This window comes from Petromyzon marinus, chromosome 28 (genome assembly GCF_048934315.1).
Source record: "Petromyzon marinus isolate PM22_M1 ecotype Great Lakes invasive population chromosome 28, UKy_Petmar_22M1.pri1.0, whole genome shotgun sequence".
Taxonomy (NCBI): Eukaryota; Metazoa; Chordata; class Hyperoartia; order Petromyzontiformes; family Petromyzontidae; genus Petromyzon; species Petromyzon marinus.
This window is the reverse complement of record NC_133694.1, coordinates 3821158-3846417: the sequence shown is the minus strand read 5'-3', so window position 1 is coordinate 3846417 and position 25260 is coordinate 3821158. Positions and strand designations below refer to the sequence as shown.

At 46.4% G+C, this 25260-nt stretch overlaps 1 protein-coding gene across 1 annotated transcript in view; it reads right to left on the bottom strand.

The window, feature by feature from the left end:
* Positions 1–22604, bottom strand: part of LOC116946920 (ubiquitin carboxyl-terminal hydrolase 13-like) — a 48684-nt gene extending 26080 nt beyond the window's left edge. Inside the window, exons 1-3 of the mRNA XM_076070272.1 lie at positions 21641–22604; positions 14173–14298; positions 12702–12777 (exon numbers count right to left, since the gene is read on the bottom strand). Of these exons, the coding sequence (XP_075926387.1) occupies positions 12702–12777; positions 14173–14298; positions 21641–21748 (310 nt within the window). The 5' untranslated portion in view covers positions 21749–22604. The remainder of the gene's footprint in view (positions 1–12701; positions 12778–14172; positions 14299–21640) is intronic.
* Between the last annotated feature and the right edge of the window lie 2656 nt (positions 22605–25260).

Genomic DNA, 25260 nt, shown 5'->3' with positions numbered 1-25260 from the left:
GACGTGACGAGGTGGTGGAGGACGAAGGCTTAAAAGGCCTCCCAGTATTCTTGGCTCTTTCGATAAAGTCACGTACAAGGGAAATAATAAAAATAAAACAATAAAACAGGTCCCTGCAGGGTGGGCTGGTAGGACAAGTCTCTGCGCTGTCTATTGCTGATTTTGCACCCAACAGCACGAGATTTAACTTCGTTAAAGTATTGAAAGGGGACGGACGGACGGACACCTTAATCTATTGCAGGCTGGTACACTCAGTTTACAACTTCGTTCCTACCAGTAAAATAAAATTCTCACGACATTTCGGCTACAACGCAAGCAGCCGTCCTCAGGTGAAAAACAGAGCTGCCGGAAAGACAGCGTCCTAATGAACACTGCTGTTTGTGGCCGAAACGTCGGGAGAATTTTATTTTATTATGTTTTATTTTTACTATTTTATGATTTCCCTTCTACGTGGTGACTTTACCGAAAGAACCAAGAATATGAATCCCTGCAGTCACGAAAGCTTTAAATCGAGGCCTCTCAGTCTCTCGTGTACGAAATGTCAAGTTAGGGGCCGTCCATAAATGATGTCACGCGATTTTGGACGTTTTTTGATCCCCCCCCTCGTCACACGGCGTCACAAAAAGTCAGACCCCCCCCTCAAATATGACATCACAAAGCTCTGCGCCCCCCCCAAAAAAAACATGCTTCAAATCGCTTTAAACTATTGTCTCGCCACATGTCATTGTAGTGCGTATTTAATGTGCCGCTGCACTTTGATGTTGTAGGAGAAAACATTTATTAAAAAGTCTATTTAATTAAGTAGCACGTGTTTTCTATGTTTATTTAAAGTTGCGCATTTTTATGTGACGTCACATTTCTCAACCCCCCCCCCCTCTTGTCACACATCGTCACAAATGTCTGACCCCCCCCCCCCCCCAGGTGCATGACGTCATTTATGGACGGCCCCTTACCCGGTTTAAATCTATTGCATCGACCACGAAGATTCGGTGACACATAACGACCACCATGCCGCGATCACTCTGGGACAACGTTTGGCAAAGTATCGGTTGTGTTTAACAGGTCCCTGCAGGGTGGGCTGGTAGGACAAGTCTCTGCGCTGTCTATTGCTGATTTTACACCCAACAGCACGAGATTTCACTTCTGAAAGGGGACGGACGGACGGACACATTAATCTATTGCAGGCTGGTACACTCAGTTTACAACTTCGTTCCTACCAGTATTATTTCATACATATATTTCAAGAGGTAACAAACGCACGTTTTATTTCCCGAAAAATATTTCATCGCACGTGAAATCAGAAAATAAAATCTACAAAGACTAATCGGCTGGGATAATCGTGATTGTATCGATATTTTGCTCAACAGACGATACGATATTTATCGAGGATCTGATATCGTACGGTCCATCGTAGTGTCGCAAAGCCGAGTGCACGGTGAGAACCATCCTTCCCACATTGCAATATGATGGCAACGTCATATTGCAATATAAATTAGTTGGTTTAGTCGCCTTTCTTTTTGATTATTGGAGTCCGTATGTATGTTGACTTTCTTTTGCACGGTACGTAGCCAACCGTGCTAGTCGGAGGTGTGGGGAAGGACAACAAACTAAACACACAAATTATGTAAAATTCAGTCTCCAAACCTTAATATCCACCATCTCTCTGGCCTCTCCATTCACGTGAGATGAAGACGGGCCTTTGCCAGAAACCTCACCTATTAAATGCATTCTCTGTGAATGCCACGCAAGTGTTTTCGACGAACAATGTTAAGTTGAGTTTTCCTCTCAATGGTGTCTGTGCGCCAACACAACAGCATCACCAAATAATTCCTCTCGTACAGGGCGAGCGGGGGGGGGGGGCGGGGGGGGGGGAGTGCGAGGCCATGTATTTTTTGCGTTGCTCAGCCACCGCCCGTCTTGTTTTGGGATGCAGGCCGACGTCGTGCATCATGGAAACGCAAAGGGTGGTGCCTTTCGCGTCTCGTTGAAAGCAAAGTATTGTGTGTTCAGCGCAACCTCCCCACCCCATGGTAACGGGCAGGGCCGGGTTACCGCCAGGGCTTCAGGGCCTGCTGCCCTGAGCCCCCCCATCCCCACTGCCCCCCCTCCCCCCCAAATAAATATATATAGTAGACTGAGATTGACAAATTAATGACTCACGGATTTTCCCTGAAGCCCAAAATTATAATCTAAAGAGAGTTATGCATTGTTATTCTTGGGAATATTTCAAGTCGCGCGCTAAAGCGGACCAATATGTGCTCCGGTTAATCCGAAATCGACGTGATCGCCACTACAGTACAGTAGTTGCATATCTTTACGACAGTGGGTGTGGAGTTTGATTGATGTTGATTGGCGTGGCTCTGCTGTCATCCACTTAGTGGGCGGAGTCTTCTTCGCGAGAGTGGGATAGTGTTTTCACTGAGCACGCGCATTGATCGATCGATCTTTAGTATTGAAAGAGTAACAATCGAAATCACCAGGTGTGCTTCATTTCTAGTGATTTATCCGATCATTTATGGATTATCTACAATTTTTTATTATCCACGGCTGTCCCCATCATTTGCGCGGGTAATCAAGAGTCTCAGTTTAACACGTAGGCTTTTGCGACCAATATTATTCATATCTTAGTTCTTTCGGTAAAGTCACGTTGAAGGGAAACAACAAAATAATAAAATATATATAAAACAATAAAAATTCTCACGACGTTTCGACCATAACACAAACGGTCGTCATCAGGTGTGTCGGTTTGCATAAATGTATTTATTTTTAAACAGTGTATTTATTTATTAAAAAAACCGTTAGCGCCACGCGCAGCGATTTGGCAGTTTATTTAGAAGGACTAGTCCATCTATGTTCTGAAAAGATGAGGGGGGAGACGAAAAATTTAATGTATGCTGTCTGAAAGCCACTTTAAGCGTGAACAATCAATTAAGACCTGAAATGGTTTATCAAATCTTTCCAATGATTGCTAAGCCAGAATCCATCTTCTCGGTTGAAATTGTCTCTGTGCTTGTATATGTGGATAGCCTCATGAACGAATCTCTCATGTTAGCCAGATGGCTTACAAAGAACCTCTGTCTTGGAAAAGTCAATGTCATGTGAGCCTACTGAATTATAACAATGATCTGCCACGGCCGAGGTGTTGGTCCTACCTACAATGAAACCAAACGCCATGTCTCGGACCGCATTTGTGAACACAAAGCAGACCTTAAACACGGTATAAATACACCGTTTAAAAATAAATAAATGTATGCAAACCTGATGACGACCGTTTGTGTTATGGTCGAAACGTCGTGAGAAATTTTATTGTTTTATATATATTTTATTATTTTGTTGTTTCCCTTCAACGTGACTTTACCGAAAGAACTAAGAATATTAATTACTGCAGTCACGAAAGCTTTAAATCAAAATTTTATATTATTCATAATAAAGGTTTTTGGGTTAGATCTCGTTATTTATAAATGTGTCGTAACCCTCCACCACCCCACACGGCCAATCAGCAAAAAAAGTGTCACCTTGACAAAAGACAACACACCGGTGGGCTAAAGTAGTGAATTATTTGTCTTTTGTCAACGTGACACTTTTTTTGCTGATTGGCCGTGTTGGGTGGTGGAGGGTTACGACACATTTATAAATAACGCGATCTAACCCAAAAACCTTTATTATGAATCAAGAGTCTACCGTAGACCGCTTCACAGTGGTTTAAATGTAATTCTGTAGCACTTGTGATACATCCTATAGGTCAGTAGTGGGATATCCCCACCCCCACCTTTCTGGCCACGCGGGTCACTATCAACCATAAAAAAAAATCTTTCGCGGACCACAACTCGCCAATTGCGAGATTTTATTTTAAAAAATTCAATATAAAAATGGCTTTAAATGGTCGTCTTCTGCGAGGGCTTCCCCACAAACAATTTCCCACGGCCTTGCGGAGGCCACCAGTGGTTGGAGGGCCACAGGTTGGGAACGACTGCTATAGGAAGGACATTTGTGAATTGAGTCTTAAAAACAAGCGCGGGATTGCCTTGGCGAGGGTCTCTCTCCTCTCACCGAAATTGTTTGGATATTAAATTAAGCCACGGCATCGCTGTGTGCATTTAGTATCAGGAACGTGGCGAAATTAAAGACGGGTTTTCGATCATTCTAACTTTGATTTGGCTATTACCGTTCGTGTGTCACGTGTAAAGGCACGGACCAAAGTAACGTGGGCGAATAACTACGGAGAGTTTGGAATTGGGTGGTGATGAAACGGTAAAAGGAAGAAATTGAATATCATACCAAAGAGGGATGTCCAAATACTATAACAGGCAGGGGCCCCATAAAACTCAATCCGGCCCTCGGAAACAGGCTATATGTGTACGAGCGCATTTGCACGAATCGCAGTGTTTTCATCGCACGTGTAAGTCCGTTAAAAGTTTCCGTGTACACAGTGGAAGGGTGCGAGTGGGCCACGCTGCGTCATGAGCCCAATGATCCCCCCCCCGCCCCGTTTGATTCCACTGCTAGCATCAGCGATGAGCGACATCTGAGCAGGTTGTAGCTGCCCCTCAAGTCACACCACATCCGCGCCGAGCAGCGTGGTCAAGCAATGGTCAAGCAACCTCCCCCCACAAGACCGGTACAGCATAAGCGGTGGCCTTCATCCAGCCAAACAGCCAGACAGCAAAACTTGTTTCCTAAAATTATCATAATCGAAACAGACGTTACTCTTATAAGTTTAACTTGGGTGCAAACACTGTGCCATCACACGCTAGAGGTGCAACGATTCACCGCCCGTGGAGATTTCATAAATTTGTCACGAATCACGGCTCGTGATTCAACGATCGTTTTTTTTTTTACATCGTGACACATGTCACAACACGTGTGCTCATACAAAACAATAATCATTCACACAGCCCTGCTGTCAATCCACCGCTGAATGGATAAGCGCCTCTCTGTGTCGCACGGTTCGTGGGGCTTAATTGACCATACTTCACTATGCTGGTCAGGGCGGGTTGGTGAGTGACCGCAGGGGTGACATAAACCCATTACAACAACATATCTTCTCCGTTGCATTGTCTCCTACTCATGTAGGGTCTGGTTTCTAGACCCTCTTTCCCCACTATTTCTCGACTTCCTTCACTTGCTTTCCCCACTCCTCTCTGTCCTGGGTCATCTCCACATGTGTTGCAATGCATGCTATTGTGAGCTTAAGAACCGTCTATTAATATAAATGAATCGATGTATCAGCACACCCCCGGCAGTGAGACTATAAACTATATAAAAAATTACCAGGTAAGGCCCACTGAGCTATGTAGCTCTTTTTCAGAAGCGACCTGGCCACAAACGCTAGCTCAACGAAGTGGCTCATCATGTGAACATTAAAAGCAGTCAAATACTTTAAACGCATTTTTATAAATGTGGAGGGAAAAACAAGAGGACCCAGAGAAAAATACACGCGACCACGGGGAGGACACGCAAACTCCAAATATATTGGCGTCAAGCTTCGGATCAAACCCACGACCTCCAGTATACCAGGCGGGGTAGTGAACATTTCGCCAACGTGGTGGCCAATTCGCCTTAGTGCCGTGGGCTTCACGCTGTCCCCTCGCTTGGAACGTGGACCTTAATAGGTGCTCGCTAACAGTGCTCACCCCATCGTTCTTATGCCCGGCTAAATGCGGGGGGGGGGGGGGGCCTTCGTGTTTATGTAATGTTGGTGTGTGTGTAATTTGTTTGCGGGATATGTTGAGAGGACACGCATGCAACTGTGCTCGGTGCGAGTCTATTTATACGCTGGGAGCTATCTCTTATTTATTTTAAGGCGTGAGTGAAACAAATGCACGGTTGTGTTGGGGCGGACCCGTGACGCTTTGCGTGAGTGACCCTGACCGCGTGTGGTTCAACCTAACGGCGCTTGCACTCCGATAGCAAAAAAAATAAAATACACACTTCTCGCACAACCCCTTTTGTCAATCCACTGCTGGATGAGGAACGTGGAGGTCACTCGACAATGTACTTCACCACGCTGGTCAGTGCGGCTTGGCTCAGGGGGAGAGGACCCAGGTCTGGTTCAGACATGTACAGTGAGAGAAAAAAGTATTTGATCCCCTGCTGATTTTGTACGTTTGCCCACTGACAAAGAAATGATGTCTATAATTTTAATGGTAGATTTATTTGAACAGTGAGAGACAGAATAACAACAAAAAAATCCAGAAAAACGCATGTCAAAAATGTTATAAATTGATTTGCATTTTAATGAGGGAAATAAGTATTTGACCCCTCTGCAAAACATGACTTAGTACTTGGTGACAAATCCCTTGTTGGCAATCACAGACGTCAGACGTTTCTTGTAGTTGGCCACCAGGTTTGCACACATCTCAGGAGGGATTTTGTCCCACTCCTCTTTGCAGATCTTCTCCAAGTCATTAAGGTTTCGAGGCTGACGTTTGGCAACTCGAACCTTCAGCTCCCTCCACAGACTTTCTATGGGATTAAGGTCTGGAGACTGGCTAGACCATTCCAGGACGTTAATGAGCTTCTTCTTGAGCCACTCCTTTGTTTCCTTGGCCGTGTGTTTTGGGTCATTGTCATGCTGGAATACCTATCCACGACCAATTTTCAATGCCCTGGCTGAGGGAAGGAGGTTCTCACCCAAGATTTGACGGTACATGGCCCCGTCCATCGTCCCTTTGATGCGGTGAAGTTGTCCTGTCCCCTTAGCAGAAAAACACCCCCAAAGCATAATGTTTCCACCTCCATGTTTGACGGTGGGGATGATGTTCTTGGGGTCATAGCCAGCATTCCTCCTCCAAACACGGCGAGCTGAGTTGATGCCAAAGAACTCCATTTTGATCTCATCTGACCACAACACTTTCACCCAGTTGTCCTCTGAATCATTCAGATGTTCATTGGCAAACTTCAGACGGGCATGTATATGTGCTTTCTTGAGCAGGGGGACCTTGCGGGTGCTGCAGGATTTCAGTCCTTCACGGCGTAGTGTGTTACCAATTGTTTTCTTTGGTGACTATGGTCCCAGCTGCCTTGAGATCATTGACAAGATCCTCCCGTGTAGTTCTGGGCTGATTCCTCACCGTTCTCATGATCATTGCAACTCCACGAGGTGAGATCTTGCATGGAGCCCCAGACTGAGGGAGATTGACAGTTCTTTTGTGTTTCTTCTATTTGCGAATAATCGCACCAACTGTTGTCACCTTCTCACCAAGCTGCTTGGCAATGGTCTTGTAGCCAATTCCAGCCTTGTGTAGGTCTACAATCTTGCCCCTGACATCCTTGGAGAGCTCTTTGGTCTTGGCCATGGTGGAGAGTTTGGAATCTGATTGATAGATTGCTTCTGTGGACAGGTGTCTTTTATACAGGTAACAAGCTGAGATTAGGAACACTCCCTTTAAGAGTATGCTCCTAATCTCAGCTCGTTACCTGTATAAAAGACACCTGGGAGCCAGAAATCTTTCTGATTGAGATGGGGTCAAATACTTATTTCCCGCATTAAAATACAAATCAATATATAACATTTTGACATGCGTTTTTCTGGATTTTTTGTTGTTATTCTGTCTCTCACTGTTCAAATAAACCTACCATTAAAATTATAGACTGATCATATCTTTGTCAGTGGGCAAACGTACACAATCAGCAGGGGATCAAATACTTTTTTCCTTCACTGTATGTGTGTATATGTGTAACTTTGTCTTTGTATATTGAACATCTTTCGTGCCGTGCGTAGCCAACCGTGCTAATCGGAGGTGCTGGGGAAGGACAATAAACTAAACACGAAAAGCGGCCCTAAAGAAATGAGTTTTCAATCTAGATTTTAAAAGGCAAAGCTTCAGTAGCTTCCGAATGTTAACGGGGGCCAGGAATCAAATGAAACTCAGGTCGCCCAACTAACAGTGTAGCGTGCGAACCACTGGACCACCAACCCCTCCTACAGATTTATGATCTGGGGAGCAGCTCAATAATTTAACCTGGGGGTGCATAGAAAGTGTGAATGAGCGTAGAATACCAGATTTGAAATATTGTTATTTAATTGTTATCATTATTATTTAACTTGTTTACCCAGCAAAGCCTCACTGAGTGTCACGACTCTTTTTTTCAGGAGGGTCCTGCCAAATTTTAGTAGCAAGGAGCCGATGTTTGCCATGCATAATCCCAAATGAGTAATTAGTTGCGGTGCAACATTTTTCAAATTTGGACCATGACGCTAGCACGCAGTGGCCTACTCTGGCAAATTAAATATGAATACGTTTAACGGTTAATACACCCGCAGTATTAATCAGGGCGGCCGTTGGAGCCGAACCGTGAACCTCCGGAACAAGGGGCAGAACGCGCTGATGCTAGGCAAGCACCGTGAGACAATTGGCACCTTCGGGTAAAAGGCGCTATAGCAATCAGATGTTATTATGATTAATAATAAGGGTTGACTGGAGAAAAGTTAATTAAAGGACAGTCATTACCTCGGCATACGACCGCTTTGGAATATGTCGAATTTGGCATACGTCGTGTTTACGAAGTCTTGCTTGGGAAACGACGTCTTCTTCTTTGGTTCTTTCGGTAATGTCACGTAGAATGAGAATAAAATAATAAATTAATAAAATAAAATAACAATAAAATTCTCACGACGTTTCGGCCACAACACAAGTGGCCTTCTCATTCTACGTGACTTTACCGAAAGAACCAAAGAAGATTAATCCTTGCAGTCACGAAAGCTTTAAATCGAAATTTAAATACGACGTCTTGCTTGGGATACGACACGCTTGCTAGAACTTGTATGGGTCGGGATGAGTCACCGCGTACCCACGTAGACCCCGTTCACGACTGAAACAAAGCGCCGCTCCTCAGTCTGCCTGTAGAGTAGATCTCGTTCAGTGCACAAACCTTGCTAGAACTCTCTGTGAATTTTCAGGTGTTTTTATTTTAATAAATTTATTTATTTATTTTAATGCTTGTATGCATTTTAGTAATAAGTAGTGTCCACATTATCGTATACAACCCCATTAATGTATAATATGCCATATAAAATATCATGTCTTATACTCTGGAATGGATTATTTCCTTTCCCTATATTTTTAATGGGAAAAGTTCGTTTGGTATTCGTCATGTTCGGTATAAGTCCTCCTACCTTCTGGAACGAATTAACGACGTGTACCGAGGTACCACTGTGTTTGCTAAACAATTTTATTTTACCAGGTAAGCCCCCTCTGAGCGAAATAGCTCTTATTCAGAAGCGACCTGGCCACAAATGATAGGTCAACGAAGTGGCTTACCACGTGGAAGTTTATAGCAGCCAAATACTCTAAATGCGTGATGTTGATTCTGAACGTGGAGGGAAAAAACTGGAGGACTTGTTAGGAAAATCCACGTGGTCATGGCGAGAACACGCAGACTCCAAATATACAGCAGGTGTCAGGGTCGGGATCGAACCCACGACCTCCTGTATACCAGGCGCGGTAGTTAACATCTCACATTCCCCCTTTCCGTTTCGCACATTCTGACTTAACGGAGAGGGGGGGGGGTGTGGGAGGCATTCAACGGAGACATGAGCTATCCCGTCTCTTATTAATAACGCAGACAGATGTGTTAACTACAGCCATCCAACCACCCCCAACTCAAGATCCCCATTTAGCACTCCTCTGGAATGCGTGGCCCACTGCTGTTTGTTAGTGAGCACCCATTAACGTCGGCATAGAACACAGCACGGAGGGGTGTGGCCGTGCCTGCCCAGTGATGATGCTCGCACACCTCACCAGGTATTTAAGGCCGAATCAACCTACTGGAAGCTTAACACATTTGTACAGTGTATCACAGAGTGGGAATCGCTACACCTCAGCTCCCCTATACAAAGACAAAGATCCCCCATTAAGGCATTACAGACTGTTGGGACAAGTTCTGTTAGCGGAGCACCTGTTAAAGCCGCATTTGTCTCCCCGGGCCAGGTACTAGTCTCGGTACAGTACTTATTTAAGGCTGAGTCGACCTAAGGAAAGCTCAAAACCATGTCGGATATCACCCGCCACCAATGGCATGGGGAGGCCCTCATTCACAAAGGGGACCACAATGCACTCCTTCGGGAAATGCCGATGGACTTTTCACACGTGCACACCTGGCTGTGAACTGCTATTGCTGTGGTTGGCGTTGTCCTTCACCAGCCCTCACTGACCAGTCTGGTGAAGTATGGCCATGCAACGTCCATGACCCGTATGGCGTGGGGAGGCAGTGGATTTACAGGATGACGAATGCACGGGTTTTTAGGTGTTAAGGTTGTTATCTGTTAAAGAGTTTTATTCAATTTAAAGCTTTCGTGACTGCAGTAATTCATATTCTTAGCTCTTTCGATAAAGTTACGTTGAAGGGAAACAATAAAATAATAAAATATATATAAAACAATAAAAAATTCTCACACCTGATGATGACCGTTTGTGTTATGGTCGAAACGTCGTGAGAATTTTTATTGTTTTATATATATTTTATTATTTTATTGTTTCCCTTCAATGTGACTTTACCGAAAGAGCTAAGAATATGAGTTTTATTCAGTTGAATTTAAGGCCTTGTTAAGGCTTGGGATATTTGTTCGTGAGGTGCTGTGAGGCCTCGTGTGAATGGCGCTGCGTAAATTCAAGTTCTCGCTCGGGTTTATTTTGTCCTTGGAACGATGCACTTTGTTTGCACCGTATGTATATTGAACCTCTTTCGCACCATACGTAGCCAACCATTAGCATTGTGGTCCACGTAAGATTCCGCCGGTATCAGCCCTGAATAAGCACCTTGGGATGTATATGTTGAACTTCTTTCGCACCGTACGTAGCCAATCGTGCTAATCGGAGGTGCGGGGGAAGGCCAACTATGAACACAAAAAGCAGTACACGCTGAGCATGAATGCTGGTGGAACCCCATCAACCAGAGGCGAATCTAGAACCATCCAGTGCCGGACTAACCTAGTGCGGGCCCTGTAGCATGATGTTATAAAGGGGCCCTAAATAAAAAAAAAGACACAAATATTAAAACACAAATTTGTGACTTGCGTAGTAAAGTAATTGTATTTTTTCATTTGCTATACAGACGGATAATACGAGAAATCGCTAACCTTAAACACCCAGTCGTTCATACAAGTTGAAGGCAGTATAGTACTATAGTAATAGAGCAAGTGCAGCATCCATGAACCAGAAATGATAGCTTGAAAGCATTTAGCGCGGGGCCCGTAGCTACTACACGTGTAGTAGCTACTACACGTGTAGTGGCTACTACACGTGTAGTGGCTACTACACGAGTAGTAGCTACTTTTGCTACTAAGATAATCCGGCACTGGAACCGTCCCAGGGGCGAGGAGGAGTCCCGACAGTTCAAGCCGTTTAAAATCGGGCTCTACGTCGAGAAACATCAATAAGATGCCGATCTTCAGGCGTCTCACGAATGGGACGTGGGGGGGGGGCAACGATTGTGCGCCTCCCCATCACCCCCCTTCCCCTCTCACCCTGCCCACCCCGTAGCCCACCACTTGCAGTCAACGGACTCTGCCTGGGGGTCATCCTCCCCCCCAGCGCCACCCCCACAGCTCCCCCCGGGGAGCGCTTCCCCGCGTGAGAGCTGTCGCGGGGTTGCGGGCGCACGACCTCCGTGAGCACGGCAATTTCAGTGCTGCGCCTTAACAATTCTTCTTACGTTACTTCCCGGGTTGGCCCCCCTTTTTGCGTCACACCTCTCCGTCGGGCAGCAATTTTGAGTCTCAATTCCCCCCTACCCCCCCCCCACCCTCGCGCAGTTCCTTTCTGGGGGGGGGGGAGGGGGGTGGCGGGGAGGGTGGTGCTCAGGGAATGATTCCTATTTCCCAAAATCATTCTCCATCATCTGCGCGTGCCTGAAAATAACCGGCAGCCTCTCTGGAGCCATCAGATCGCTCCGACCTCCCCCCCCCGCCCCGTCACCACCCCCCCCCCCCCACTCCTGCTCGCTTCGCTCAGGCCGGCGGCTCCTCTCATTCGGCCCAAGTCACGAGATATTTTTGACGGCACAACTTCGACGGCCGCCCGCCCCCCCCCCCTTGCCCTGACAGAGACAGGTGTGAGGCCCAGGGTGAGCGCGTGGCGTCACGACGACGACCAATCCTCGACACAGCTGCCGCCCTCCATCTCGCCCAACCCCCCCCCTAACCCCAAACCTCCGTCCGAGGATCATGGAGATTCCCGGCTTAGGGCCACCGACTTCCAACACTCGGGGACCCAGCCGAACCACGGGTGGCCGAAACCCGGATTCAAACCAGGAATCTAAATGCGTCCGGGCTCGTCGCTCTGACACGGTGTCAGCCACGACCCCCCCGGTGGTGGTGCTGGACATTCGCAAACAAAGCGCAAAGCTTGGGGCCCCAAAGGGCTCAAGGGGGCATGTAAATGAGGGGAAAACATCAGGTTGCATCAAATATCAGCTGGATTTCGATTGGTAAAAAAAAAACACAGAAACAATCCACTGCTGGATGAAGGCCTCCCTATGCTACGGCGGTCGAGTTGTTGATTCGCCATACTTCACCACGCTGGTCAGTGCGATTTGGTGAAGGGGCCAACTTGCCAAAAAGACGATAAATGGCCAAGCATCCCACTGCAGCCCCCCTGCTGAAGAGATATTTGAGACTCGATGAGGCCTTCCTGAACAATTGTCATTAAATAGAGCAGCACTGGAATACGAATAATAATTATTATTATCAGGGGTCTGACCTGTCACAGAGAGAAGGCGGAGGGTGGTGTCTTCTCCATCGCTTGCCCCTCCTCCACCACATGCTCCCTGGGGCTTCTGAGAAATTTAAGCCAACGCAGAGACAGAGAAACGAGCAGTGGCTTAGTTAAAACTAAAAACTTTTTAATTTCTTTTACTGAGTAAGGCCTATTTAGCTATGTAGCTCTTTTTCAGAACCGACCTAGAGATACATGATAGCTCAACGAAGTGGCTTATCAGGTGAAAATTTATAGCAGCCAAATACTCTAAACGCACGTTTCTAAATGTGGAGGAGAAAAACCGGAGGGTCTGGGAGAAAAATCCACACGACCACGGGGAGAGAGACACGCAAACTCCAAATATACAGCAGGCGCCAGGGTCGGGATCGAACCCAAGACGTCCTGCATACCAGGCAACGGAGGTAACATCTTGCCACCCTGGCCAGTGTGTGCAGGCGGCATGACTGCACCAGGGTGCATGAGCCAGGGTGGCAAGGCACCGATCGAAGCGAGGGAGACATTGGATAGAGTGCCCCATTTCATTCCCTGCACCGAGGCCCATGCCAACAATGCTCTACCACTGGCGGAACAAGAGGTTTTAATTAGTAGAGAGACTTTAAATTATTATTTATAAAGAGGTCAGTTGAAGGTTTCTCAAGAAGTGGTGCCGTGACCTTACCTTCCAATCTGTGATAAAGAAAACTCACTTTCGTCAATAACACTGCAGCCTTAAAAGGAAATATATATGACAGATGACATTGGAGGCAATGGCCCTTCGTCATGGAACCTAATATATAGTTTTCCTTTGAAGGCCACGGTGTTATTGACGAATGTAATGGATTGTTTTTTCTGTTGTCTGTGTACCACTGCCAATGCAGCAGCAGCATCACCAAATTCCAAAATACATAAGAGCGCTTCGCTTAATTTGCAGGAGTGACCAAGGTGACACTCGACACACATCACGATGAGAGAGAGAGCGCCGCTCGGCGAGAGTTCTGAACGTATTCTCAGGGCACGGCGTGCCGACAGCACAAAATAGGGGCGTCACGGTGGCGAGATGTTAACTACCTCGCCTGGTATACAGAACGTCGTAGGTTCCACCCCGAACCTGACGCCTGGATATTTGGAGTTTGCATGTTCTCCCCCATAGTCACATGGATTTTTCTCCAGGTCCTCCGGCTGTTCCCTCCGCATTTAGGATCAACATCACGCGTTTAAGAGTTTTTGGCCGCTATATAAATGTCCGTGTGATAAGCCACTTCGTTGAGCTATAATTTGTGACCAGGTCACTTCTGAAAAAGAGCTACATAGCCCCAGTGGGCCTTATCTGGTAAGATGAAGTTCACCACACATACAAACATACAGTGATCAAATGAGGGAGAAAAGGCGACACAAAAACGAGAACACGAGAAGACCGCGGACGGACGCACCGACATCGGACCTGACGAACGGAACGCGCGTGGCCCCGGCTCACCTCACGCCGCGTGCGCTTGAGGTGCATGTAGACGCACTGGCCCGTCTTCTGGTAGTGCTTTTCCACGTGCTCTCGCCCAAAGCCCAGGAAGGTGTTCATGCACACGTACAGGCCGCCCTCCGACTCCTGCGCGGGTGGGGGGGGGGGGGGGGGGGCACGGGCCGACGTCAGCGAACCGCGTCGAAGATGGCGACCTCTCCACCTTCACGGGGTCAGGCCGCAGACGCGTGCAGCCTGGGTGCCCTTGCCTATCCACTGGACGGACACTGTCAAGGTCCGACCGTGTGCGTCCTGATGCTCGCCGAGCTGCGTTGGCTTTCGGTTGCCGAACGAATTCGTTGTAGGGTCGCGCTCATTACACGCGCAAAGTGCTTGCCACAGATACCTCGCCGAGCTCGTCAAGGAGCATAAGACGTCGCCGGACTCCGGTCATCCTCGCAGCAGCAGCGGCTTTTGGCTGCTGGCCGTCGAACAGAGACGGCGGTCACCGCATCGCGCCCATTCGGATGCGCTTCTGCGGCTGTCTGGAACGCTCTGCCTTCCGATATGAGGGATGCCACTGGAGCTACGCACTTTTAAATCATCTAGATTGAAAACTCATATCTCCAGAACTTATTTTTGTGTTTAGTTTGTTGTCCTTCTCCCACACCTCCGATTAGCACGTTTGGCTACGTACGGTACGAAAGAAGTTCAACATATACATCCCAAGGTGCTTATTCAGGGCTGATACCGGCGGCATCTTACGTGGACCACAATGCTAACGGTTGGCTACGTATGGTGCGAAAGAGGTTCAATATACATACGTTGCAAACAAAGTGTATCGTACCAAGGACAAAATAAACCCGAGCGAGAACTTGAATTTACGCAGAGCCATTCACACGAGGCCTCACAGCACCTCACGAACAAATATCCCAAGCCTTAACAAGGCCTTAAATGAAACTGAATAAAACTCTTAACAACTAAAACCCGAATAAGATTTAAATGTGTAACAAACAAAAAACTTATTATGAAATGGACAAAACCAACACGACCAGGTACGTGCAAGTGAGAAGCAATGTTTTAAAACCTCACCCCAATTGGTATTCGCTGTTAGTGCCCCGAGCACCTGAAATTCGATCGATTCACACGAAAGGTCCCTGGTTACTCGTCCGGTCTCAATCACAATCTGATGGCCGAGCTGTCGGTACTTCACGATAACTTCACTTGCAAAATTTGCATTGACTCGTATACCCCTCGTCAGCTTAATAAGTTTTTTTTGTGTGGAATATTTGCTGGTTGAATTCCAGGATGTTTCTGTTGCGCGTCGTCGCTTTGGGATGTTCTGTTTTCATTTTTTGTTTGTTGCGGTTGCACCCGACTCAAGAGCCGCATGGCTCACAGGGCTATACCTAATAATTGAAACTTGAGCTTGCACATTAGTACGATTGGCAGAAAACGTGGACCGTGTATATCTATGTTGAACTTCTTTCGCGCCGTACGAAGCCAACTGCACTAATAGGAGGTGCGGGGGAGTATGGGAAAATAAACTAAACACAAAGAGCAGTTCTACAGAAAGGAGTTGTCAATCTAGTTGTCAATCTAGATTTAAAAGGTGCAGTGGCTTCCAAATAATCAAGAATCGGCAGTGCTGTCATCGACCATGGTCTATCCGCTGCTGGATGAAGGCCTCCCCAATGCTGTCGCCATCTCTTACGGGTCCCTGCGATGTAACAATAATCCCGCACACAATTTAATGTTGCAACCCCCCACCTCCTCCACGGTGGCTGATATTTTGCAGCGACACGAGAATATACTTTGAGAAATTTGGTTTAGGAAAAAACAAAAGTATAAAAATAAACCCAGCTCATTTTTATACTTGGATTTGTTTTTTAAAAATCAAAACGCTTTACGACAAGCTACGTAAGTCGTGCAATTAGCGTTACAATCCATCTTAGACCATTCTTATACCCCCTCCCCTACGCCGCGTACACACGAAGTGCGAGTCTGGCACCGAGCGAATTCATTATTGTGTTGGAATTGGGCAAAGTCGCCCTTGTTCTGAAATTAAACCGGAGCTTCATTTCTCACTCGATATATTCAGGAAATGCTGCCTAGTGCTGGCTTATAGATTATCGGGCACAAGGCACTTACCACTACAGTTACAAAAGCTGTGCCACTCTATTCTTGTACCCTCTGCTCCTAATACTCCTATGAACGGACTATTAGGAACCTTGTGCGCCATTCACAACCACGCACAATCAAACGCACTTTGCGAGATGCTTGATGTGGCTAGGTGTTGCTCATGTATCATTTTCACGGAAAAGCATTCCGGGCTGTTCCGATCGCAATCAAGCGCTCGTTCATAACAGTCCACACACAAAAAAAAACAACGATGAGTAAAACTCGCTTTGGGAAGGACTCCCTTTCGATGCCACTGTGATCATGGCAGTGACTGTTATTCGCCTACTGAGAGATATTCCAGCCGAAGACTTCCACGCTTGTTTCCAGAATCCTCGCTGTCGCTGGCACAGATGTTATTGACTGATTTGAAGGGAACCCGCATGCATGCGAAAGTCAGAGCGGAGCTATTTTAGTCGCAATAAATTATTTCCATAAGGGTTATCGAATTGGACGTTCGTAATTCGACTACGTATGTGTGTTAGCTGAACGGCGAGCACGTGTTGTGGGATGTAATCAGGAAGAGGAGGAGCAGGAGGAGGTTGTGACGGGTGGGACACACGTGCAGGATGGAAGAGGGAAGGTGACTGAGAGGGGCATTGCAGTGGCAACGGTGGGGGGGGGGGGGGACCTAGATTCAGATTATTAGAGACTCTTAGAGCAAAGCTTGAAGGCCCGGGTATGGGCCTCGCACAACAATTACGGGCTTTAGCAGAAGGACGCGATGGCTGGTTGTGGTGGCACCGTTGGCTTTGGCCTTGATGATCTCTTGACCTTGAATTATCTCTATAAAAACTACCAATGGGTCCTGCCAAGCTGTCTTCATGCCGTGCACTGTGGAAAAGTGAGAAAATTATTAATGATTTAGACCGACAGCTCGCCGGATCTTAGCCATTGCAGGCAACGATGCGACGTTAGGAATGTGGGGAGCGAGTGGAAATCAAGTGTTTTTTTTAATTACTAAATCTTTTGTCCGCAAATTTTTATTCCGATTATGCCATTGGTATAATCGGAATCAACATTAACCCACCCCCCTCTTCTCGTCGCACTTGATTGGATCACAAGTGACGACATCGCATGCATCCGTTTACTTAAGGACCACAACAGGAGGATTTCTCCAGAACTCTGGCTGTCGCCTGAATGGTAATTGTTGTGGGTTTACTCTCCAACCCACCGGTATGCTGTACTAGTAACGAATTGGCACGTTTAGTTTACGTGGCAAACCTTACTAATTGGATGTTGCGTGGTGACGGGTTTTACGACACATTTATATTTACGCGATCTAACCAAAAACAAATCTCTATTATGGATATTGGTCGTGAAAGCCCCCTAAGTGTTGGAACTGCCATCGGTGTGCGATGTCATAAGACAATGATGCCTCGTTTGGATCTCTCGTAGTGTAGTGGAAGTCTTCGCATTCATAAAGGGCTCAAGGAAGTGGACACCACAGAGCTATCTCCAAGATATTTTAAGGTGATACCTGGTCCACAAAGGAGGGGATGGCAGCAATTTCCCGTCCACACTGCTTCCAAGATAAATGTCAGTGGCATGGAAGAAAACAACTATTTTCTTTTTATTCGAACTGGAATGTAGCTAAACTTAGTTCCAAACTAAATTTAATGCGGTGGGTTTTTTTTTTTAGCAGTCAGTGGTGACAACTTGGTTTAATCACAGGCAGCTGAAACTTGGATTTGAACCCAGAAACTTAGCAGTGCAAGATCAACTCACTGACCTCTGACCTACCCAACCAATTCAGCATTCAAGTGTTTGAATTGAACTCCCTCCTCAACGATGCCACTTCCAGCCACCGTTAACCTGCTGGGCATTAAATACCACAAACACCAAATATAAGTAAGCTCCGTTATGCGACTCCGTATAAATAAAAACATACGATGTAGTCTAACGACTGCCCGATTTTATTGACCGATATTATTCAGCGGCATTAGTTTAAACAACCAAGCTCTGCAACGACTTGGGCCTGTTTTTGAGTTTCCTTTATTTTGACTTTGCTATACAAACGCTGCCGGTTAAACAAAGTATTTGGTGATGCTGTTTACTGCATTTCCAGTGGAGCACAAATAACAAACAAACTCAACATCAATAATAACACTAAAAGGAAAATTATATACTGTATATAGGTAACGTTTTGGGTAATTGCCCTTCTTGGATGCAGGTAAAGAGAGAGGCCAGAGTGGTGTACTACAAAGAAGAGCCATTGCTCAAAAAGCTGCTGGTTAACATTGGCCTAGAAAGGCAATAAACAGATTGATAAAATAAAAAAACAATGTGGTATGTATTTGTGGACACACAGAACGGAGTTATTTTTTTGTGTATATGATTTAACGGATCATGCTCCATGCTCCACGATATCACATTACAGTATTATACAGTCATCAAAAGTGCAAGTATTTTTGCAAGCTGCACTTGAGAGCCAACACCTCATGTTGGTGACAATTTTTGTTTGAGCACGGCAAACAAACCATGTTCGTGCGTTGAATTATCCATCGACGTTGAATCCTTGGCCCTGCGAATTTTAACATCTACGTACTTGACCCCGTAGATGGCAAGTGCGGTGCTTTGCGAGGAACCTGGTGGAAACGAACATCGGTTTTCCCCGAATATTCGTACCCCCTCGTGCAACAAATGTGTGTTTTCCACCGGGTAAGATTTGTTTCGATTATGGCTGTAGGGTTAATCCCAAATGTCGGTTCCTATAGAGAGAAAAACACGTGCCGGAAGGGACCAATGTATGTTGAACTTCTTTCGTGCCGTACGTAGCCAAAGTTTTGTAACCACCTCGTTCCGTCTCTTGGCATCTCCATTCTGCCACCTCATTTAAATTGATTATTAAAATCACTTAAGTTTAAGCGTGAATGTAACTTTACGACACAATTGTTATTATTCAGTTAGTTAGTTTTTTACTACTGTAATTGTGGAATGCTTTGGTGTTGTCTGCCGGCTGAGTCGCAATTTGAATAAGAGCTTCTTAGCTCCATGGGCTTTACTCGCGAAAAAAAACTTCTGAACTCCTCTACCTGAGTTTGACTCCTGGCCAAAGCTGTTAATTGGTCTGGGCGGATTTTGTGGCTGTTGGATAAGCGACGTTGTGCTGTGGCTGCATTTGCCAGTCATTGATTTGTGAACAGATGGAAGTTTGCCCGCATTCCAAGTGTAACCACATTTGAGTGCGTGTGGCATTCTTGGCACCATAGCGCCTGTCCGTGGGTCCACACAAAGCTCCGTGACCACGCCACAGACTCCAGAGTTTGAGGGGACATCTTTGTAAAAAAAATGATGGGACGTCGAGTGAGATATCGAAAATATTTGACATTCCAACCGAATCCATCCTCATCGCCCCCATCCCCATTACATCCCCTTCGTACACCAGAGACCTAAATTTCCTCCCTCCCTCTTCTTAGCTTTCTATCTCACCCGGCACTCACAGGCAACTCACATCAGCAGGGGCTAAATTTAAGTTGGGCCCTCTCAATACCAAAATAGCCACACGCCACGTGTGCCTTCATACCAGTGGCATGGCCAGGCCTTGTGATTTTCAGTCTCAACTTAGGCCTTGCTTTGCTCTAACCCACATTTGCCGACTACGCTGAGAACATTACAAAGTCAATTTTGGGGGGAGGGGGGGGGGGGTTTCTCGTGACACTTGGAACAAGAAAGTGGCACAATGTAGCAGCATCAAAAACTTGTTACGTTGAGAATTGTGTTCATTGAGTTTATAATGTACCTGTTTCACCCTGTGTGTTCCCCTGCATTTCCCCGAGTCTACTTTTGAATGGCACACACACACACGAAGCAAACGTCGTGTCTAACCATAAACACAAATGATTATTTCCCACAATTATATAAACGGAGAGGTCATCTGCTGCAACTTATAACGTACGGACACTTTAAGTCTCGTCTACCAATCGTCAGCCTAGTCGCGTATCATGGAAACACGCAAGTGTACGTGTCACGCTGTACAGAATATGCATGCACATGCATTCACTTACACACTCATTCAAATATTACACATTTACTTAAACAGATATCCATTTGCTTACATTCACACGCCCACCCAATCATTCAACACAATACTAATGCTCCAAACACAATACACCAAATAAACATACATTCACTCTCGGCACATGTGCTTACATCCACACCCGCTCATTCACTTACACGCCGCACAAGCTAATGTATGCTCATGTTAACGCATTCACTTGTACGCATTCACTTAAACACGTTGCACTTCATACATACCATTCACTTAATACAACGTGATCTACTTATTCACACACACACACACTTATTCACTCAATTGTACACGCTTGCAATTATTTACACCGACCCACATTCACTTAAACATTCATTCACTCACGCTCGTTCATCTGTGTAAGGGTTTGCCGAAACTCACCGTTGCTTACGACACAATCACCGACAACACACCCAGTCTCCGCTTGAATTAACATAGCCACGGACGCGTTCACTTTCACGCACGCCAACTCATGAGCGCACATTTACTAGAGATATTGCGTGCACTTCAAGGCGCAGACGCTTGTAACGCGTTCACTCACTCACCGACTCTCTCACTTAGGTATATTTAATTCACGTATACCCTTCACTCGTTCACTGACGATCGTTCACTTGCACAATCGTTCACTTGGACGCGCACACTGGTGGCCTTAAACGTCCAAATATGCATTAGGTTACATTTTAAGCAATGACCCCCTTCTTCATGGCATAGACACGATGCACGCGCTTAGAGGAAAGGGCCATTCCCTTTAATTATATACACACTCACTCACCCATTCACTTTTATTTTTCGATTTAAAGCTTTCGTGACTGGAGGGATTCATCTTCTTGGTTCTTTCGGTAAAGTCACGTAGAATGGAAATAAAATAATAAAAATAAAACATAATAAAATAATAAAAGAACCAAGAAGATCACCCATTCACTGTTGCAATAAGTGCGTTTAGCGAGCACCCATTCAAACCAGCAAGCACCACGCCCGACCAGGTGTATTCGTTTAAGGCCGAGTCGATCTAGGGTGAAGGCCCGGAACCGGTTCGGATCTATTCATAGAGCTCCGGTCGCCTGGTTCGTAGCGAGGTGCGCTGGACACTTACGCTACCGCTCCCCACACGCGGGAAAGATACACAGACACACAGTACGCGTGTGTGTCTGTGAGAGAGTAGCTCTCACGGTACGTGTGTGTGTGCGTCTGTAAGAGTAGAGACGCTCTCTAACAGACACACACACAGTGTGTGTCTGTGAGAGAGTATCTCTCACTAACACACACACAGTGCGTGCTCACCGGGCTGTCGAAAGAGAAGGCGCATTCATCCTTGTAGATTCGAGTCCCCGATGTGGGGATGCGCACGGTGGGCAGATAGGGCAGCAGCAACTCCCACACGTCCGTCATCGCTGCCCCTCACCTGGATCCCGGAACCTCCACCCCTGGATCAGGGTGCCCAGTGCCACCCTTAACGCGCTGAGGTTCCTCCTACAACACCCCTTTACACACCTTGGCTGCCACGTGTAACCCTCCACACCTGGCTCCCACACACCTTGGCTGCCACGTGTAACCCTGCACACCTGGGCTGCCACGTAAGCTAACAGGACCTTCCACAACGGTGATAACAACGATGATGGCTACATGTGCAGAACGTCTGGTGTCGAAGTCGCTTTACGATGGGGAGGGGGCCCTTTTTGGTCTTCGTCTTCTTTGGGTTTTTGTCGTTTTTCTTCCCCAACTTACAAAAAACCCCTCTTCCTCCTCCTCCTCCTCTCTTGCTTCTAGAAATCACCCTCGGGTGATCTTGATGCCGCCACGAACGGCTGAGAGCCTAAGAACACCACTGCCAAAATGCCCCTTGGAAGTTGCCGGTAACTTCTTGCCGACTTCACGGCGACGGCGGGCGTCGATTTTTTTTTTGTGTGACAACGCTATTTAAATAAATAAGAAAAAACCTCGTACGATAACGACGGAACGACCTCATTAAACGGACTCGAACAAACGCAACGAAATAAAAGTTCGAACGACTCCAGGCGAAGCTTTCTAAGTTCGATCTTGAGATGCAAACTGGTGGGTCTCAGCTGAGAGATCTGAGCACCCAAAGCTGGAGCCGCGACTCGAGTGAGTGGGACAGAGAAGAGGGAGGGGGTGGTAAGGGGAGGATGGAGGTTGCCAACCGAGCCCTTGCCACGGGCACAGCCTCACTCACACACAGCCTCACTCCCTCCCTTACATCCAGCAGCCATAGACCAACCACCTTCTAGCTGCTACACCCAAGGGTTAGGGTGGCAGCCCGCCCCACCCCATATACGGAAGGGCCTTGGCCGTGTAGACCCCGGAGAGCCACCCCTGTTTCTAGAATACTGAACGTGCCCCGTTGTGTCATGGTTCACGCGCTGGAACTAAAATGTGACGGAGCGAGCTCGCTGTGAATGAGAGGTCCCTTGTGGACGGGACCTCTGGTCACACTTCACGCTCGGTACGGGGCAGCACTGTGGCACCCCGCTCTGCCATGTGAGAGTCGTTGAACTTCTTTCGCACCGTACGTAGTCAATCTGAGCGTGCGGGGGAAGGATAATGTGATGCTCAACCCCGATATTTTACATTTTAAGAGCAGGAATGTTGCCTAATTAAGTGCAGAACCACATTTCATGTTATGGGTTTTATTTTCTGTACGCAGTTGTGATAAAGCAAACCCGTCAAGTCTAATTTGTGATTTTCACTTAATTCACATGAATATTGAGTGTATAAGATGCGCTCTAAGTGTGGATCAGGTGCTACGGTAGCAAAACTTCAGGAGTCGTTCCGTGATGCCATCTTCAAGGGCCGTGTCTGACAAGGTGGTACACTGAAGGCTGCAAAGAACCGTGAAAGGAAATGTGCGTTGTAACAAGATGCCGTGAGAACACAGTTGGCATTTAATTCTGGGAGAATAACAATCAGTTTAACACGTAGGCTCTCGCGACCAATATTATTTATAAATGTGTCGTAACCCTCCACCACCCGGCACGGCCAAACAGTAAAAAAGTGTCACGTTTACAAAAGACAAATAGTTCACTGCTTTAGCCCACCGGTGTGTTGAAGAGTGAAACAACATCACAATATAAACAACTCAAAGGTGAAATTTATTCGAGTGAATGTGATTCGGAAAATGAAGATTGTATATACCTCGTTTAAAAAAGAAAACACACACACCGTACAACCGGTTCATATTCTTGGTTCTTTCAGTAAAGTCACGTAGAAGTGAAACAATAAAGTAATACAAATATTGTTTATATATTATATTGTTTATATATTTTATTGGTTCCCTTCTACGTGACTTTACCGAAATAACCAAGAATATGAATCCCTGCAGTCACGAAAGCTTTTAATAAAAAATCCGTACAACCGGTACTCAAGTTCCTATCCGCTTACTCGGAATACAAGTTGTAGTGCGACCTCTGGTGGCGGCAAAGGGTATCGATAAATACAAAATATAAACATTGACAGCTGCTGTATAAATGACGGTGAATATATTAGCGGCTAGAGCGCGTAATCACGGCATCTCGCTACAGCGTCACCACTATAGCTTGAGCAGTATATATAGTACATTGTTAAACATTATAGAGAAATTCAGGTTTTGGTAGTTCACCGACCTCGCATCGGGAAAACCTGATGAAGCACTGTGTCGAGGGCCGGTCCAGAGTTTTAGACTCAGAATGTTTATTTATACTGGAGGAATAAGGGGCCGTCCATAAATGACGTCACGCACATAGGGGGGGGGGGAGTCAGACATTTTTGACGATGTGTGACGATGGGGGGGGGGGGGTGGTTGAGAAATGTGACGTCACATAAAAATGCGCAACTTTAAATACATATAGAATTGTTATAACAACACTAATTGTTATAACAACACTCCGACAACATCAGAGTGCAGCGCCGCATTAAATACGCACTACAATGTTACAATAGTTTAAAGCGATTTGAAGTATGTTTTATTTTCAAAATGGAAATATGGTTTGGAGGGGGGGGGGACAGAGCTTTGTGACGTCATATTTGAGGGGGGGGGGGTCTGACTTTTTGTGACGCCGTGTGACGAGGGGGGGGGGTAAAAAATCGTCAAAATCGCGTGACGTCATTTATGGACGGCCTCTAACTTTAGCACCACCACCCAGCCACAAGCAAGACTCCTTGTGGCTGGGTGGTGGTGATGGAGTTACACACTCTCAGAAGGCCGATGGGTTGTGTAAGAAATACGTTTTTTATATATGGAGATAGATATGTGGAGGCATGTCGTTCCTATTTTATCTCTTTTCTCCACGATTATTTTTAGTGTTCTAGAAATTGCAAGCTATCGCATTAACACGCAGGGTGCACCAATGGTAAGCTTTAGCGTAGACTATCGGATTTTTCAGGTATTTGATTACTTCTCTGATACCACGAAAATAGTTTGCAGGGTCTTACATTCCTCCACCACGTGCGTCACTCGACGTGAGGTTACGGATGCTGGTTTGATGACGTCACAGGCATCATCATTACACGTCACAATGGACGGAACTTGTAAGGGGTTTCCCGCAATCGGGAAGCAGGATGTGGGGGCGTCTGCCATACCCACTATAATCACCCAGGAATGTCCTGTCCTGAACGCTCGTGACGTCACTCTCCACTCGACCAGCCCCCCCTCATTAATATTCAGGAGCAGGTGATATCCTCCAAATGGACACCCCCACCCCTCTTCATTAATAATCATGAGCGGATGATGTCACTCAACATGCAGTACTCCCCCCCCCTCGTTAATAATCATGAGCAAGTGACGTCACTCCACATCGAACAGCCCCCCTCATTAATAATCATGACCAGGTGACGTCCTCCAAATGGTAACCCCGCCATTAATAATAATTAGCTGTTCTTCTTTGGTTCTTTCGGTAAGTCACGTAGAA